The sequence below is a fragment of the Miscanthus floridulus genome, chromosome 9, assembly GCF_019320115.1.
Source record: "Miscanthus floridulus cultivar M001 chromosome 9, ASM1932011v1, whole genome shotgun sequence".
NCBI classification, from domain to species: domain Eukaryota; kingdom Viridiplantae; phylum Streptophyta; class Magnoliopsida; order Poales; family Poaceae; genus Miscanthus; species Miscanthus floridulus.
This window is the reverse complement of record NC_089588.1, coordinates 26479538-26497643: the sequence shown is the minus strand read 5'-3', so window position 1 is coordinate 26497643 and position 18106 is coordinate 26479538. Positions and strand designations below refer to the sequence as shown.

The 18106-nt window shown below is 44.0% G+C and overlaps 1 protein-coding gene across 3 annotated transcripts; it reads left to right on the top strand.

Annotated features, from left to right (window-relative positions):
• Nucleotides 1-579: 579 nt before the first annotated feature.
• LOC136481601 (filament-like plant protein 3) lies at nucleotides 580-6863 on the top strand. Of its 3 annotated transcripts, none has more exons than XM_066478938.1 (5): nucleotides 580-806; nucleotides 1963-2167; nucleotides 3708-4113; nucleotides 4355-6366; nucleotides 6470-6863. In XM_066478938.1, the coding sequence occupies exons 2-5, from the start codon at nucleotides 2057-2059 to the stop codon at nucleotides 6779-6781; spliced, it is 2841 nt and encodes a 946-aa protein (XP_066335035.1). In that variant the 5' UTR covers nucleotides 580-806; nucleotides 1963-2056; the 3' UTR covers nucleotides 6782-6863. The 3 variants fall into 3 exon arrangements, with proteins under 3 accessions (XP_066335035.1, XP_066335037.1, XP_066335036.1); XM_066478940.1 differs by lacking the exon at nucleotides 580-806 and adding an exon at nucleotides 912-1818; XM_066478939.1 differs by lacking the exon at nucleotides 580-806 and adding an exon at nucleotides 912-1844.
• The last annotated feature ends 11243 nt before the right edge of the window (nucleotides 6864-18106 follow it).

Genomic DNA, 18106 nt, shown 5'->3' with positions numbered 1-18106 from the left:
ATTTTCACCTCAAATTATCACATCGAATCTTACGATATATGCATGACGTATTAAATATATACGAAAAAAAACTAATTGCACAGTTTGGTTGGAAATCACGAGACGAATGTTTTAAGACTAATTAGTCCATGATTAGCCATAAGTGCAACAGTAACTAACATGCGCTAATGATGGATTAATTAGGCTTAATAAATTCGTCTCGCATTTTTCAGGCGAGCTATGTAATTAGTTTTTTTATTAGTATCCGAAAATCCCTTCCGATATTCCAAAACATCCGATGTGACATCAAAAATTTTCATTTCACGAGCTAAACATACCCTTAATAACAGTAGCAACACCGCTACTACTACTGCTACTCAGTAACAGCGAGCTTGCTGCTACCCTTGAGTGAGTGACACTGTGTGTGAGCTGCTGTGATTGAACAGCAGAGAGAGAAGAAGAGGGGAAAAAAAGAAGAAAAAAAGAACCCAGAAAGAAAAGGCTAGTACGCCTCTGGTCCGGGTGGGGGTGAGTGAGAGTGAGACGATAGACGAGACGGGGAGGCAAAAAGCCACCACGAGCGAGCCACCGCAGAGACGAGACGCCTCGCTCCCTTGTTCGAGCTGCCTGGGCGGGAAAGAGAGAAAGCGAGCTGGTGCCTACGAGACCGCAGACGCAGAGATTGAAAAAAGAGAGAAGGGCAAAAGCAACGCGCGTGCCGGCTCGGAGAGAGGATTCTTACCGGCGCGACTGGCTTCTCATCTCCGCGGCCTGCTCTCTTCCAAGTTCCAATCCACCCACCACCCGGCGCCGGCGCCGCTAATCTGGTACGCTGGTTCTTCCTGTTGCTTCTCTCGCGTGGGTGGGTCGGCGGCAGGCAATGCGGGGGGTGCTGTTCTCCCGTCGCGTACTCGCGTCCCCGCCGATTTCTGTCTACTAACAGGGGGAAGGCGCAGCAGCGCTTCCGGACCCGTTGGAAGTAAAAACCGAAGCTTTTTTTTTCTTCTGGCGTTCCACGCGGTTCTTGTGACGGTTGCCATTCCCCACTGGTATTAATGCTCCCCGTTTCGCTTTTTCCCTGCGGCCCTGTTTCTTGAAATCTTGGCTGGTTGGTTGTTTTTTTTCCTGACTTTGTTTTGGTGGGGGCACCGGGTGGGTACAGAGATGCTGTCCTGTTCCTTCCTCTTGGCGATTTTCGTTAGGGTTTTGGTCTGCATTGTGTCTCCGATGTGGGATTTTGCGGAGATTTGGTGATGGGCGAGAGCTGAGGCTCCCCATGCCGGTGCTCTGTCTTTCAATACAGATAGGAAAAGAGAGTTTACGAACCAGCCCCCATGCCGGATTTTCGGCGGGATTTTTTCTTTCCGCGCGCGGAGTGTGGGTTTCACTGATTTCTTCGGTGGATTTGAAGGAGAGAAATCTCAGCTTTTTTAAGAAAGCCATAAAAGTTGATCTTCGGTGGATTTGAGGATAGTCTCATCCCTCCGCTGCATTTTGTAGGATTCGGGGGTTTTAGGTGCAGCCTATTTTCGATTTGTCTGCGTATCCTGTTCGCTTATGCTGAAATTTGGCTTACGCTGATTTATTGTGAGGGGAAAACCCTGCTCATTCGCTGAAAAGTAGTTTAAACGAACAGGGTGGCAGAGTTTGGAAACGGAAGGGGGTGGATTTCTTGTCTGATAAATTGATCATTTCGGCATTGTGAAGCCTTTCAGAAAGAATGTTTGGCCGTACGTTTTCTCGGTCTCTGCAGCCGTATTCAACCCCCCTGCCTGCATCGTGTACCGATCTCTGTATGTTTTAACAGCAGAAAAGGAAAGAAAAACTAATCTTGTGTCGGTGAGAGTTGCCTTGTAAACAGTTTGGTAATTGAATCTTCAAATTTTCTTGTTGTCCAGGCATTATTTTACTGCACGATGCTCAGCTTTAAGGTATAACTCACTCTGCAATGTGGCTTGTATTGAGTTCTCTTTCAACTTTCAGGGTTGATATATGAACCTGGCCTTTGGACATTTGGTCGTGCCAAAGCAACGCCAACCTTCCCTGTTGCTGCTTTGAATGTTCTGGTGGTTGTTGGATGGATCGCCGCAGCTGGCTCTGGAAGCGCAAGTCGTCAGATAAGAGCCCTGGGGAGAGTGATAGCTCTGGCTCGGCTTCATCACACTCTGAGCCTTACTTCGATGATCAGGTTCTGCTCCATACGTTAAATACCCTTCGATTCTTAATCTCCGCATGCTAGAGATTATGGATTCCGACAATGCAGGGACCTATCTGCAGTTTAAACATCAGAATTGGGGTTTGGTCAGGTGTTCTTTTCAGTTTCGTGACCACATCTTTTCTTAGGGATCGATTTAGGTCCTCTCAATTATAATGAACAGGACAGTTTACTTTTGGCATCTCTAGGCAAGATGTCAATTTTTCCTGCCCTGGATGGATTTATGAAACACACGTGCTTGTAGTTTGACCTGTTGATGGTGTCACAGAATAGGTTCCTAATTCATATGTCATTGAACTTGTTGGTGAATGTGCTGTTAATTCATATGCCATTCGACTTGTTGTTGAATGTGCTGTTAAAAACTGGTCAGCTGGCAGTGAGAATATAGATAGAACTAGAGCGTTAAAGTTTTCCTTTTTAACCTCTTCATCAGGTCTCTGTTTTCCTCATTCTTAGGACAAAAATAAGTGGTGGGAAGAGCAAAGGTTAATGTTCTTAAGTAACATATTTGTGCAATTGCAACCAACAGAATGGTTGTACTTTAGTCTTTTCCTAAGATCGAGATGCTTAGTTAGGTATAGTTGATACACTAGCTTTCTTCACGCTTTTGTTCTGCCTTATTGGATTGGTTTTGCAAGAGTTAGGTGCTACTTTTGCCATATTGAGTGTCAGAAACTGACTTTAAAGCTCTAGCTCCCAATGAAAATTTGGATTGGTTTAGGTGCTTGGAACTAAGTTCCTTTATTTTTGTTTCTTGGAAACTAGTAGTTGCCTTTTTTTTACTGCAGTAAATGGGAGAAATCTTGTGCCATGAAGGGTCATATTGGTGCATTATTCTAACCTATGAATGAATCTTGCATTGAAATTGTTAATCTGTCAGCGCAACTTTGTCTGTATTACTGTGCCAGATAGAGATGTGTTGACGAGAATTTCTGTTGAGTAACTAATTCTGAAATTAATATGGCCATGTCGCTTGTCACTAGAATTTCTGTTTTGAGTTTTATGCTTCATAAGTTTGGTCTATAATCCATATCCATACATAAAGAAAGACATCTCATTTTACAACTAGATTATTTAGGTCATAACTCTTGAGTTGTACACAGAGTAATATGTTAGTCAATTTCAGTTTCTGTCTTTAAATATACATATACAGTTAGGCTTGACATTGCTCTGGTGTTTGGTGTGCTTTGACTTTTCCAGTAACATATCTAAATATCTATAAATTGCTTCAAAATTCAAAGTTATTTTGTATCTTAGTCATTAAAATAGTTAGTGATTACGTGATGGATCTCAAGCTTGATTGTCCTGTATGGTAGTTGGGATTTAGGATTTTCAGGGCAGAGCTGTAGTTATGTCGTTTTTTTTCTTTAAAAGGAGAATAGAGACTTGGCACTTAGCTGACTCATCCATCCTGATAAACATTCCTGTTAAATCTCTTATTAACTATTTAATTTTAGATTCTTTGACCGCTGCTCTGATAAACATTCCCATTTACCCTTTTTTTCCTAATCAGGAACGTAAACCTATGTCTACTAATTCTTCTCCAAATCATAGTCATTCGCCTGACGTATCTTCTAGAATAATTGATAATGAGACTCAAGAAGCTGAAAGAGCAGAATCAGTGAATGAAAAGCTGGTGTTGGCAAGTAGCTCAAATGATTCTTCTCCACAACATGATCAATCAATGAAGCCAGAGGTATACCAATCACCGCTGCCAGAGGTATCCCCAAATATCAGGAATGATGATGTCCAGGATTCTGTAAAGAATTTGAATGAGGTGCCCCCAAAGGTCAAGGACGATGATGTCCAGGATTCTGTAAAGAGTTTGAATGAGAAACTTTCTGCTGCCCTTTTGACTATCAATGCTAAAGAGGACTTGGTAAAGCAGCATACTAGAGTTGCAGAAGAGGCTGTTGCAGGTAATTTTTTTCTATTTCCAGTTGAACTTAAATAAAATTTGCAGTTTGAGTGACTCTATGCATAGGGTTACTTAGTAGTCCCTCTCCATTTTATAGAATCAAGCTTACATGTGATGAAGTCAACTTGGCTAAAAAGATGAAAGTTATTTGATTAGTTTGTTATGCACCTTCTTCAGGTGAAGATTAAAATGCTATCCTAAGAATGTACTGAATTGAATATTGTATTTTTCTTTATTTGTAGGTTGGGAACAAGCTGAAGCTGAAGTTGCTTCCCTGAAGCAACTACTTGAAACTGCATCCCAGAAGAATACCTCTCTGGAGGATCAGGTCAGCCACCTAGATGTTGCCCTTAAAGAATGTGTAAGGCAGCTTCGTCAAGCACGAGAAGAACAAGAGAAGAAAATCCGTGACACAGTTGCTAAGAAGTATAAAGAATTGGAGTCTGAGAAGTCTGAGCTCCAGCACCATATTGCTGAACTCAGTAAGCAGTTGGAAGCCACAAAACTAGAAGCTACTACTGTGCATGTCCAGCGCGATCTGCAGGAAAAGCTTCAGATAGTGGAGAAAGAAAACAAAGACCTCAAGGTCGAATTAGTCGCACTGTCCAAGGACCTGAAGATACTTGCACGGGAAAGAGACCTGAGCAACCAAGCAGCAGAAACAGCAAGCAAACTTCATCTGGAAAGTGTGAAAAAGATAACAAGAGTTGAGGCAGAATGCCTTAAGTTGCGTCATCTAATGCGGCGTACGTCCTTGACCAAAGATTCTAGGCCGATAACTAACAGTGCTTGCATGGAATCTCAGACTGACAGTCAGTCTGACAGTGGGGAGCGCATGCTAGTTGATGATGAAATGAAAAATTCTGATTCGTGGGCATCAGCTCTGATAGCTGAACTTGATCAGTTCAAGAATGCTAACAATGGCACAAGAAATCTTGTGAATAATCCGGTTGAAATTGACCTGATGGATGATTTCCTCGAGATGGAAAAGCTGGCTGCACTGCCTGAAGTAGACTGTGTGAGCTCTAGCTTTGGAGCTGAAACTGATTCTGACCAGGGTCAGGGTGTGACTAGAGATAAATCATCAAAAGTTGAAACTGAGTCATTGCAGTGTCAGGTGACAGATTTGCTCACACAGGTTGAAAAAATTGAAGGTGAGAAAAGGGAGCTCGAAATGGCTCTTGCAGACGCCAGAGATCAGCTTGGCACATCATGTGATACCCTAATGGTGGCCAACAATAAGTTGATTGATTTTCAGATGCAGTTGGACTTGGCAAATGAGTCCAAACATGCTGCTTTTGGAGAAGCTGAGCGACTGGATGGTGAGAGGAAAGATTTGGCATTACAACTGGAGTCTAAGTCTGCACAAGTTGATGAGCTTCAGTTGATGGTGGCATCGCTGGAAGAAAGAGTAGACTGGAATAAGTTGGAATTGCAGTTAGAGTTAATTTCTGCGGAGGCTGCAGATCTGCGCAAGACAGTGGCTTCTCTGGAAGAGAAGATTGATGCAGAGAGAACTCTCTCTATGCAGCACAAAGCAAATGCAGACATGGCAGAGGCGTCCAAAGAATCATTAGAGGCACAGCTGCAGTCTGCAAACACAGAGATAGGGAAACTGAAAGGGATTGTGCAAACTTTAGAGAGTGAGGTGCGGAAAGAGACGGATTCTTGTGAAGAACTACTGAAACAGATAGAGACTATGAAGACTGAGTCAGAGAGATCACTATCTGTGGTGTCTACCAAAGAGTCATTAGAGGCGCAGCTCCAGGTAGCGACTTCAGAACTTGCAAAGTTGCGTGAGATGGTGAATGCTCTGGAGTGCGATGCAGCGAAAGAGAAGGCATATTCTTCAGATCTCCAGATGCAACTTGAGGCAGTGGTAGGCATCAGGAAGGTGTTGGAATCCGAGCTTGAGTCTTCACACCAGGAGGTGATGAAGCTCAAGGAGAAGGTTTCGTCATTGGAAGTAAGGCTCAAGGACCAGACCTCGTTGCTTGTAGAATTTACAGCTAAATCAGAGGATGCAGTGTCCCGGAAAAAGGCAATGGAGGGTCAACTAGAAGCAGCAAATCTGGAAGTTACAAAACTGAGAAACAAGGTGAGCCTGGTCCAAGGGAAGGTCGAGCAGGAGAAGCTTCTGTCAGAAGAGTACGAAGCAAAATGCCGCAAGCTGGAGGCTCAGGTGTCGAGGGACAGTCGAGAGGCGAAGTTGTGGCGCCTCACGAACTCAAATGGAGACCTGAAGGTGAAGCAGGTACAGCCCTGCCTGTCTGCATCTAATCTGAACTCGAAATATTGCAATATTAAACTTGACACGCCAGAACTTCCTAATCGCCAATTTCTTACCGTTATCACAGGAGAAGGAACTAACCAGTGCTGCCGGGAAGCTTGCGGAGTGCCAGAAGACCATAGCTAACCTTGGTCGCCAGCTGAAATCGCTAACAGACCTTGATGGTGTGGTGTCCGATCCTGAAAAGCTGGAATCCAGGGACAATCACCTGGACTTCAGAGATGGCGGCGACGATCTGCTCTCTGCAGACGTGGCTGACGGGCTGTATGAAATGGGTCTTCCTAAGAGGAATGGTAGCTGCCTCTCACCCCTTCGGTCGAATCAGTCGTCGGGTGGTTTGCCGTCCCTTAGTAGCTACTTGAGCAAAACAAAAAGGTGAAAAATCTGATGAGACCATTGTGCATAAATTATTTGACAGTCTATGGATGATGTCAGTTGTTACCTGGTGGTAGATCGGTGTACATTTACAGAACTTGATGGTTGCTTACATGTGTCCATCTTCTTTCTCCTTTGTTGTGCTCCCATTTTCTCGTGTGTTCCTGCTGCTTTCATGCTCAGTGTTTGCTAATATCTTCCTGGTAGGGTGAGTGCTTCAGGGTTTGTGACAAATTCATTAGTGCGACGAATTTATTAGATTTTGTGAGACTGCAGAGCATTATTCTTGCCTTGGATTCAAAGTGTCCAGCTCTAAGGGTGGATGCTTTGTTGCTGTTGCCGCTGTAAGCTTGTCTCATCTTCTCTGGTTGGATGCATTGTTGCTGTCTGTAAGCAACCATTACATTGATGTCTATTTTGTTCTCACAGGTTTTGAGGTTTAAAGCCTGAAGGTCTCTCTTCCCGCTTTTTCTTGTTGCTTTAGTCCGTGCCATGTCGTTCACCACTCGTAGTTGCATTGTGTTAGCGGGGAGCTACCGTGGGGAAAAAGAAGAGCAGCAGAGAAGGCAACGGAAGTTGGCGATGTCAGGATTTAGAATATTCAGAATTTGGGTTTACAATTTTCATGTCCTTCCCATCCTCTCTCAGCTACAGGTTAATCCAATCTGGGCCGGCGCACATGTTGCAGCAACTTGGGCCGATCAACCTTCTTCTCAGCTTTCCCCTCCGAGCCTTCTTCAGATTCAGTTGTTGCCTGTTGATGATGAACACGAGTAACAGCAGGCGTCCCCTCAATAATAATAAAAAAAAAACCAGCCGTGACACATTGTATAATTCTTTTCCGCGAATGGGCCTGTGGTCTCCTGTCTAGTGGGACCTACCCAAATCCTAGTGATCACACATTTTTCTAGAATTTTTCTAGAAATTTCAGGGTACACATACATGTGCGCGTTCGAAGGTACTACGCGTTTCCCGCACACTAGAGACGACATCGTCTCCCAATCTCTTCTTTATGTATGTATGGACGTGCACATATATGTGTGCGTGTGGTGTAAGTATGAATTGTGTGTGTTTAAGTTGTACCCGATAAAAAAAAATCTTTTCCGGTGCAGATGGTGGCCGAGCAGCTCTACCTGTTGTGCTCGGCCGTATCTTAATTCAATTCAGTGCATCAGATCTCGTCTCTCCGACTCTGGTTCCGAGTCGAGCTGCAGCTGCTGCTCCGACTCCGGCAATTGGAATCCGACGAGAGCTGCTGCCGCCGCCGCTGCCTATATGTAAGGGATCGATGGATACACAGGTGGGTAGGGTTTCCCTTCCCATTAATCATACATATCGTCGATCCGTCCGTCGTCGAGTCGATTTGTTCCGTACGTCGTCTCGCTAGCTCATCGTTGTGCTCAATCAAATCAATCCTCCGATGCCGATGCAGTCATGAATTCCAATTCCCACCGGCAATATCGACGCATCCATGTCCTTACTGGGCCGAGGGCCGGGACGGTGCAGCCAATCCCCGCGTCCTCTTCCGTCCATCCTTACGATTACCTCTTCGACGATGATCTGGCCGCCGCTTTGTTCGACGATCACGATGATGATTATCTGGCGGCGGACCCCGCTCATCGCAGCAGCAGCAGCAAGCGTTCTTGCGTCGCTGCCACGAGCGAGGAGGCCATCCTGAGCCTCCAGGAGGTGACGGGTCGTTCTCGCTCGGGGTCGTGGGAGGAGTGCGCCGTCTGCCCTCTCTGTCGCCGCCGGCTGCCCGACGAGGAGGACAAGCAGAGGAGGATCTAGTCTAGGCGGATAGTAGCTTAGCATCATCCTGCTAGTTGTTGAGGTTGAGCATGCATCGCTTACTTCTGTTAATTTCTCTTCTTGTATGTAGGCTGGCAGAATGGGAGATGCATCGCCTACTTCTGTTAATTTCTCTTGCAAATAAAGGATCAATGTTGGGGAATGCCTTTTAATTTTCTTCTAATCAGAAAGCAGCTCACTCATGCCATGCTTGCATTGCATAGGAAATCTGCTGTCTGTCTTTCTACTCCTGCATCATCTTCACCATTTATGTGTGCGCACGCTTGTCCATGAGTCGTTGACGATCTGCTCTGCAGCAGCCTGAACTGAACCTGCCCTTGCTGACATGCACGAGGTCCATGCCGAACATCAGGCTCGCCAAATACGCAAAGGTCGGTCGGTTTCTGAATTTAGATCAGGAATGTCTGAACATTGCACTGACATTTGCGACAAAAAAACAAACGGTGGTTTGACGATAGTTCAGAGGACATCAGGAGCCTCTGCGGGAAGGTTCTGCAGACGCTGCGCATGCACTACGGTTGGGAGGTAAGTGCAGCTTAGCATCTGAAGAACATGGCTGCAGTTCTTTCATTCTGAAAGAGAAATGCTTCTACAAACCTTTCCGTTTTTGGCTGCAAAGAGTGTAGACGTGACTGTCCCTGAGATCGAAGAGATGCGGCTGGCGCACTACGTGACCATGGGCTCAGAGTGCACTGCCTCCCTCGCAAAGTCCAAGGTGCACTACGACCTCCTCAGGAACAGTAGGTCCAGCCTCGATCGAGCAAACTGGTGGTCGTGGAGTCAGGAGGCGATTAATTACAGCTATATATAGGGTGATTGAGATTCCTTGACTTTGTTTCGCTCGCTTGTAATAATAAATAGCCATACGCATTGGTCGATGCAGAAGTTAAAATATTAATATATTCTCTTTTCTAAAAAAAAAAATATAGGGTGATTGATTGATTGATTGATTGTGCTTGTGATTATCAGATTTGTCGGAGAGAATTGAGTTGAATGTCATCGATGTCGATAACTCCCGTCAGAGCAAAAATGGTTTGCGATATATTGTGCGCACCCCATTCATGTCATGTCTACAGTCATTCCTGTGAAACTTTATCCATGTGCAATTGCCCGTGCGCCATTATATTCTCCAAAGTTCATCGAGCATTTGTATTCCGCCTTATTGTCGCTCTTCAAGTATGTTACGTCTATACCTCCAGCTTATATTTTCAATCAACAAACCTTTGCTAGATGGTAGGCATACGAATTGAAAAAAGAAAGAGAAAAAGAAAAATGGATCCGGCATGCTAATTAGCAACACAATATCGCAAACTTAGCGTGCATACACAGTTCAAAATCATCTATCGGTCCAACGTTCCAATTTCCAACTGCAGAAAACTAGCTTGACACATTTGTTCAAATTCCAATGTACCGCGAAGCGAGATGATCAAAATTCACAAATTCTATCATCCTCTTTTTGCAAAAGATGGTGAAGACTAGTGCATATAAAGCATCTCAGTTCTGTATCAAACATTATGCTTTCTATAAAAGCGGGGTTTACCTCTGTCCAAATAAAATATAAGACATCTCAAAGGCAGTATTGGAAGTCTGAATGCCTAGGTCCTATTGTGGAGATTACAATGTTTTGGTGATTTGTGACTAACGTGTGCTTTGCACAGAATAATGCAATAGAGTTAGTCACACTGAGAATGGTCGCAAGTGATTGGCCCCAAGACTTGGTGATTGATTAAGGAGACATCTTTTTTATTAAATGTCATTGACATTATACTCCTTTTATTAATTTATATGCTTCCTGGAATGTGTTATTTAAGCAATTTTTTATTAAATTTTATACTCATTATATTACTTAATTTATGCTTGCTGGTACTCATTATTTAAGCATTGTTTTATTAAATTTCATCCATATTAAATCAATCAAAACTAAATGACAAATAAGATTCTTCAAATCAGCAAGCATCTTATTTATGATTTAGTTCGATAAATGATGTATATAATGAGTATGCAATTTAATAAAAGGATGTTAAAATGACGAGTACAATAAGCATAAATTTAGTTGTGTAATGTGGATGAAATTAGTCATACAAAAAAATGTGGATGAAATTTAATAAATATTTATCGTTTTCACCAAAATGCCACAACTAATAAGCACAGAAACAGGGCCCAAATAAAGCATATTTGAATGCACCGAACAATGTCATATAGGGCGCATAAGTGCATTTTCTTACATCAGGGGTATTTTAGTCATTTCGTATGTTAGTTAACTATGTTACCTTCAAAACTAACGGCAGTGTCATATACGAAATGAAATTCGAAGACAGTGTCAAATAGAGAAGTATGGAGTTTTCAAAGGCATGCGACGAATATGCGAGTTTGACAGTGTATAATACACAAGGAATTCTCTCGATTTAATTTGGCAGTGTATAATACACATACGACGTGGGCCGCCTGTATATCAATAATAAAGCCCATTATGTTTTCCTGCTCATATTCCGTGCATTTTCTTGCTAACTACTAATGTTTGTGAGGCAGCCATAAACGCACGCGAATAACGTGCTGGGATGGAGCCAACGACACCTGCCTGCCGGCTGCCGATTTTGCTTGTTGCCACGTACAAAGGCTAGCTCTTAGTCTTTACGTGACGTCACAGCATTCGTAACACTTCCATTTGTAGCACTAACGTGGGCTGGCACATGGAACGGCAGCGGGTGGGGTCCCTAGCTTGACACCGGATCACGCCGTGCGACGATCAGATGAACGAACCCCTGCTGCAGGGTGCGCCGTGCTTGTTGGCGCGCAGTACGTGCGCTTATAAATTCTGTTGCACCACGGGCTGAGGAGGATCACCCATCAGTACGTCAGATATGATTCATAGGGCGGCTAATGGCCATTTGTAAGGGCGGTTCGACCAACCGTCCCTACTATACCGTGTCTACAAATCATATATTTATAGGGACGGTTCAATCTAGAATCGCAGGCTAAAATGCACCAGGGTGCATTCTGTGTAGCAAATGCACCCGACCGCGAGTGCGAGCGACGAGCGAGAGACGTACAGGCCCGGACCAGACTCCACGCGTACCGCACAACAGCTGGTCCTCGCATTAACAAACTCCACGTTCGTGCACGCAAAAAATAGATGGAGGCAATCAACCATGTGATTCCACATAAGAGCATCTCCAAGAGTTCCCTACTTTTTTTCTCCTAAAAACTTATAGTTTGGCAACTCCTAAAAAGATTTCAGGAGGAAAAAAAAAGCTCATCTCCAAGAGTTTCTAATAAATAGCATCTAAAAAAATCAAATTTAGGACCACATGAATTATGTTGCGGCTTTTTTTTTTCTTTTCCGTGCATCTTCCTCCTCTCACTTCCGGGCGCTGCTGCGGGGGCATGCCGCGGCGATGGTGCTGCAGGGCTGCGCGGCGGAGCCCCGCAAGCGAGATGGTCAACCCGCTGCGACGCGACCTGAGGAGGATGAAGACGGATGGGCGAAGGTACTACAGAAGAAGCGTGCAGCTCCGGCGAATCCAACTCGCCCAGCGACCTGCATTCATGGAAGCCCTGAGAGGTAAATGCATCCGATGCCTTGCTGTTGGCCACCGGGCAGCAGATTGTAGAGAGCCGGTCCGCTGCATCAGTTGCAGGAGGTTCGGCCATAAAAGCCAGGGACTGCAACCAAGCTCCGCATCGCTCTGCTCGGCGCCCGCATGCTCCCGCTGCGCCGCCCCCACCGGACCCCAGCGAGTTCCCACCCCTACCGTGCCGCACCATGCCGGCCCCTGGGGACCCCGCGACCCGCCCAGAGGTCACCAGCGCAGTGGTGGCTGCGACCAACGCGATGGAAGAAGAAGCTGTGCGCCTATCTTCCCGCACCGTGGTGCTCGGTCAACGCAGAGGCCACCGGACGGCGCTGCTGCGGGGGCATGCCGCGACGATGGTGCTGCGGGGCTGCGCCGCGGAGCCCGCAAGCGAGATGGCCAGGGGCGGCTCCGCGCTGTTGCCAGACCAAGTCGCAGCGGCGCGGCTGTGGGGCGCTGCGGCCACGCCGCGGGGCGCCCGGAGGTCACAGGTGGAGTCGCAGCCAGCGGAGGGAGCTGGAGCAGTGGAGCGGGCGGAGGATGCAGGTGGGGTCGCAGGCGGCTGGTGGCGCAGGAGCAGCGGAGGTCATCGCTGTCGTTGCCCTCGCTGCTGCGCTGGAAGAAGGATGCCCCGCGGCAAGCCGTATCCGCGCCAGGTAGCGTCCGCGTAAAGTTACGCAGAACCGGGTAAGATTTTGGAAGTGCATAAATTTTAGGAAGAAGTATTAGGAGTTGTTGGAGATGGTTTTTTTCAACTCTTTCTAAAAACCCATGACTAGGAGAAGATTTAGGGAACTCTTGGAGATGCTCTAATAGGTTAACCCACCAACCATGAAGCATGCTTGCAGGGAATCTTTTCTTAATTCGAAACGAAAAAAATGTGATATCTCATAAATGATATATCCGATTTTAAATCCGTTTGAACTAGGTTGTTGGAAAAAATGTGCTTAACAAAACAAGATCCATGAAGGCTATATTTGACGAAGTTTTTTTTAAGTATGTCTGTGTTATAACATGAGTTGCAAACACAACTACAACAAAATTGCATCTTGGTTGTAGCCGAAGTAGCACTGCTTGCAACTAGTTATAACCTGGTGTAACCCGGTTACTTCTAGTTGCAATTAGTCACTATTCTGTTGCAACACAATTACTACACTGATTGCAACTAGATATGCTTGCAACTCCTACTGAATAGTGACCAGATGCAACCAAATATAATTGCAACTTGACGTGATTATAGTGAGCAGATGCAAATAATACACCGAGTTATAACTAGTTGCAACTCGGTAGTAGACAAAGTTGCAATCGCTAGTACACAGATATGCAACCCATTTAAAAGACAAAAAAATATACACATATTAGATCTAGTTTTGCTAAGCATATTTTTCTGAGTACAACACAACAAACGGTATGTCAATCAGGGTTACGGTTTTGGAGAAAAATTGTTCCAAAAATTCGAACCAACCAAAGATTCCATGCATGCATGCTGGCTGTTTTTTGTTGCACGTGGCTAACCTAGTTGTTTTCTTGTTGGTACTAGATTCATTGATCTGGATCATCACCATTGCCATGGCAATCAGAGCGCCCTGGCGTACAAAGTCAACGACGTCTGATGTAAGAGGCTCCAGCAAGGAGATGGCTTCACTCAATCCTATTCAAGCACAAGAGATTCCAACAGCTAGAGCTGCACCATAACGGACATGACGATTGTATGATTCTGATGACAGGGACACGATTCTAGGTGTCTGCTCAGGATCATTGCATTCATGTTGGGTAGTCAATTGCGACTGCTCTAGACGGCTGGTTGCATCATCATTTGTATACCAGTTGCAACTCATCCCTTGAACCGATTGTAACTTCCGTCATACATAAATTGCAACCTTGGTGTTAGGCCAGTTGCATTCCGGTTGGGTAGGCTAGTTGCAACTGCTCTGGACGGCTGGTTGTAGCTCCGTTTCTATACCAGTTCCAACTCAGCCCATCAGCCGATTGCAACTTCAGTCGTACACAAATTGCAACTCTAGTGGTAGACTAGTTATGACTCGTGTGGTAGGCTAGTTACATTCCATGCAACGAGTGCATAGTCCCTCTCTAACCCTGTGGTCCACGCGCCAGCGCACGCCCGTAGGACCCTCCCCACATTTTTTTGCCAAACCTGCGCTTGTGAATACAAAATTAAATGGACACAACCAACCACGTGATGCCACCTCATAGGTCAACCCACCCAACAGGAAGCATGCATGGATGAAATCTTTTCTTAATTCGATTCGAAAAAATGTGATATCTCCTAAACCACTGATCCGTTTTTGAATCGGTTTGAAGTAGGTTCTTCAAAAAATGTGCTTAATAAAATGAGATCCATGAAGGCTATATATGTTAAATTTTTTTAAAGTATGTAATTGCAACTAAGTTGTACAATGAGTTGCAAACACGTCTGCAACACAATTGCAACTTGGTTGTAGCCTATTTAGCTGAAACATTTTCAATGAACTCATGTACAGTAAACAAGCAATGAAGCAGGTAGAAGAAAATTTTCAATGAACTATCTCAGGTTGGCTCAGCAGCTCACGTTCCTTCATTCCTTGTGCACCGGACGACGCTGGCACAAAATTGCTTGTAAAGCTGCTTGCTCATAGGTAGATGTTTGGGTTGGCTGTGGGTGTGCTCAGAAGAAAATTTGCCGCAGGGAGCAAGGAAAGTGTGTCAATGGTAGTTCTATTTCCACTTGACAAAGCACTGAGCCATCCTCAGGGACTTCACATACAAATGATGTATAGGGTGAGAGAAAGAGAAAGAAAGAACTTCAATGAAAGGAAAAAAAGAAAAGGAAAAAAACTAAAACAGTCAGGCACGCACACACGGGAGTTGCTTGCAGCAAATAACACTACTGGGAATGCATGCGGTGAGTCTCGATAGGCAGGCCAGGCATCACACGCATCTGCATTGATCAAACATGCGAGCAGGGAATCTATCTAATCTCTATGATCAGTACAACTACAACACCAGGCAGCAGTTGGAGACGACCGCGAATCCGTGGATGAACCGATGAACAAAACTAAACGAGAGCCAGGCTAGTGACAAGCATCCAAGAAGCGCATGCTAGCTCTGCCTGCTATCATGCATGTACGTACCGACTAAGCTTTGTGTGTTGCGTGCTGATGGGTCCTGCATAGGCCGGTTGGAATCTGGTTGGGTAGACCAGTTGCGACTGCCCTGGACGGCTGGTTGCAACTTCGTTTGTATACCAGTTGCTACATAGTTGCAACCCAGTTGCTACATAGTTACAATCAGTAACACACAGAGATGCAACTCCTTATAAAAATAATAAAATATATCAATATTGGATCTAGTTTTGTTAAGCACATTTTTTGAGTAAGATGCAGCAAACGGTTTGTTAATCGGGGTTACGGTTTAGGAGAAAATTTATTTCAAAGAATCGAACTCACAAAATATTCCATCCATGCATGCATGCTGGCTGCTAGTTGTATTTGTTGCACGTGGCTAACCATGAGTGGTGAGAAGTAGCAAATTAGCTATTGGTTGTCTCAGGTGCATGCATACTGGTTAGTTCGCTCTGACTCGCTTACCGGCCTAGGTGCATTCTGTACAGAGCCGGTTACTACATAGTTGTACATATAACCCGTTACTACATAGTTGCAACACAATTGCTACTCTGGTCACAATTAGATATGATACCAACTCTGAATTGCAATTGAATCCGGTTATGAAGACCAGATGCAAAAGGTACATAAAGTTATAATTAGTTGCAACTCGGTAGTATACGGAGTTGCAATCAGTAACACACAGAGATGCAACTCGTTGTAAAAATAATAAAATATATCCATATTAGATCTAGTTTTGTTAAGCACATTTTTCTAGTAAGATGTAGCAAATGGTTTGTTAATTGGGGTTATGGTTTAAGAGAAAATTTATTTTAAAGAATCTAACCCACAAAAGATTCCATCCATGCATGCATGCAGTCTGGTGGGATTTGTATGCAACGTGGCTGTGCACGGTAGGTGGATGATACAAATTAACTAGGACGCATGCATGACATTTTTTGGGGTGACAGTTCGCGTGCGGGAGGTGCGCTCGGATAGTGGGCTGATTCGGTCGGTTGCACGGACTAGGCGCACCGGGTTGTCTAGGTGAATTCTGTGCACAGAATGCACCCAGGTGCAATATAGCAAAACAGTATATAATTCAAATCTAACCAGAACAAATATAATTCAAATCTGACCACAAACACAAAAGCACAAGGTGTTGGTACTGAGGATTTCTACCTAAGTGAACGTTACAAGTATGTATACAAACATCTATTGCTTCTCAAGCTGCTCAAGCTCTTTGATACCAAGTGACCCCAGATCTTTACCAAGCAAATTCCTGTAATTGCCAATAAAGCCAAAATCAATTGTCTTCATCTTAGCTAAGCATTACGCATTCACATTAAGAAACTTATTTTAACTTCAATGCGATTACATTATGGTTTCTTCATTTAGCATCCATAAATTGATATCTAATTTAGAGGGTTATGACTTATGAGAATTATGATAACTTCTTTCAGACTTGCCTCTGAGTCCTCTGTAAATTATCCACCCTTGTTTTCAGTTTAAGGTACTCATTGCGACTGCTCTGGACTAACTGCAAAATAAGAGGTACTTCAGTACAAAAGATATCGAAAAAAACAAGTAAGCATTAAGTGCTTTTGGAGCAAATAGTGGCTGCGCACTAGGGATGAAAATGGAAGATCAGTTCACACACTACTACTTGGAGCAGTAGTGCAGCTAGGAAACAAGAGAAGCTGATCTTCATGCATCCTATTACTTGACATCTACAAAATTACCATGATAAAGGCATTGGCATATATTACAAAAGCACAACACCAATCGCAACCCAATAGACCACACCATTTGTGTCTAAGCAATCAAAGTATTTGCTAATGCAAAGCACACCAAAATGAAGGAAAAACTAACTCCAGACGCACCAGGTTATCATGTTTCAAATAAGAACTGTGCAATCGAAGTGGTTGGGTTCAACAAGAACTCAACATCTATTGTCCTAGCTTGCTGTCTTTCCTCCCATCATTTGTCCATCATTGAGATACTCATCTATCTCTGCAGCATATAAAGCAGGAAAAGATGTCCAAACTTGAGAAAACTTTATGATCTAGACCTATTGACTGTACCATGGAGAGAAAAAGAAGGAAATTTAGAATGAATGTACATGGCAAATTTAAAATAACTTCCCACCGTTCAGATTTGCTCTCACCATTTGTTTGAACAATTTCTGTTCATAATAATAATAACTTCCAATGAAAGAGTACATTAAACAGGACAAAACAATATTCTGGTAGCACAAATTCAGAAACTAATTTTATAGTTATTTACTGAGGATGCAATAAAGACCAGAAAAATATGAAGGAATAGCATGTCATAGTAAATTCCGAATTAATCATAACACAGATACAGGGTCAACAAGAAAGAATAAAATCCATATTACTTAGTTCTGTAGATTATCACATATGCTGCAATAGGAATGGCCACATCGGTAGCATATTGCTTTCCTTTCAAAACTTTGAGAATCATGTAGTCATGCATTAGACACCACCAAATTTAAGCTAATTGGGAAGTGGGAGCAAAAGGTTGAGGCAAGCAAAATTTTCAATAACTCTCATTTGACAACAAACCATAAAATGATATCTGAACCAGTTAAAACTACAAAGTGGGTAGAAGTTTATGTAGATTTAGATTATTACCGAGTGCACAAATTTCAGGGAAAGAACGTCACTTTTAGATTGGCACCACGATAATCTCCTTGTTTCCAAATCAAGTAGACCGGCACCAATGTCTGAACCTAGAAATAAGATGAACAAGTGAAAAGTGAATCCCAAGCGAAAAGGATACTGTATTGTGCCAGTAACATAAGCAGGCTGTGAATTGCAAAAA

What these genes read in the sequence shown, in the direction of transcription:
- LOC136481601 (XM_066478938.1), top strand. Translation starts at nt 2,057, where the DNA reads ATGGATCGCCGCAGCTGGCTCTGGAAGCGCAAGTCGTCAGATAAGAGC. An exon ending in TGCAGAAGAGGCTGTTGCAG is followed by an intron (nt 4,114 to 4,354) that starts GTAATTTTTTTC and finishes CTTTATTTGTAG; the next exon opens with GTTGGGAACAAGCTGAAGCT. An exon ending in GAGACCTGAAGGTGAAGCAG is followed by an intron (nt 6,367 to 6,469) that starts GTACAGCCCTGC and finishes CCGTTATCACAG; the next exon opens with GAGAAGGAACTAACCAGTGC.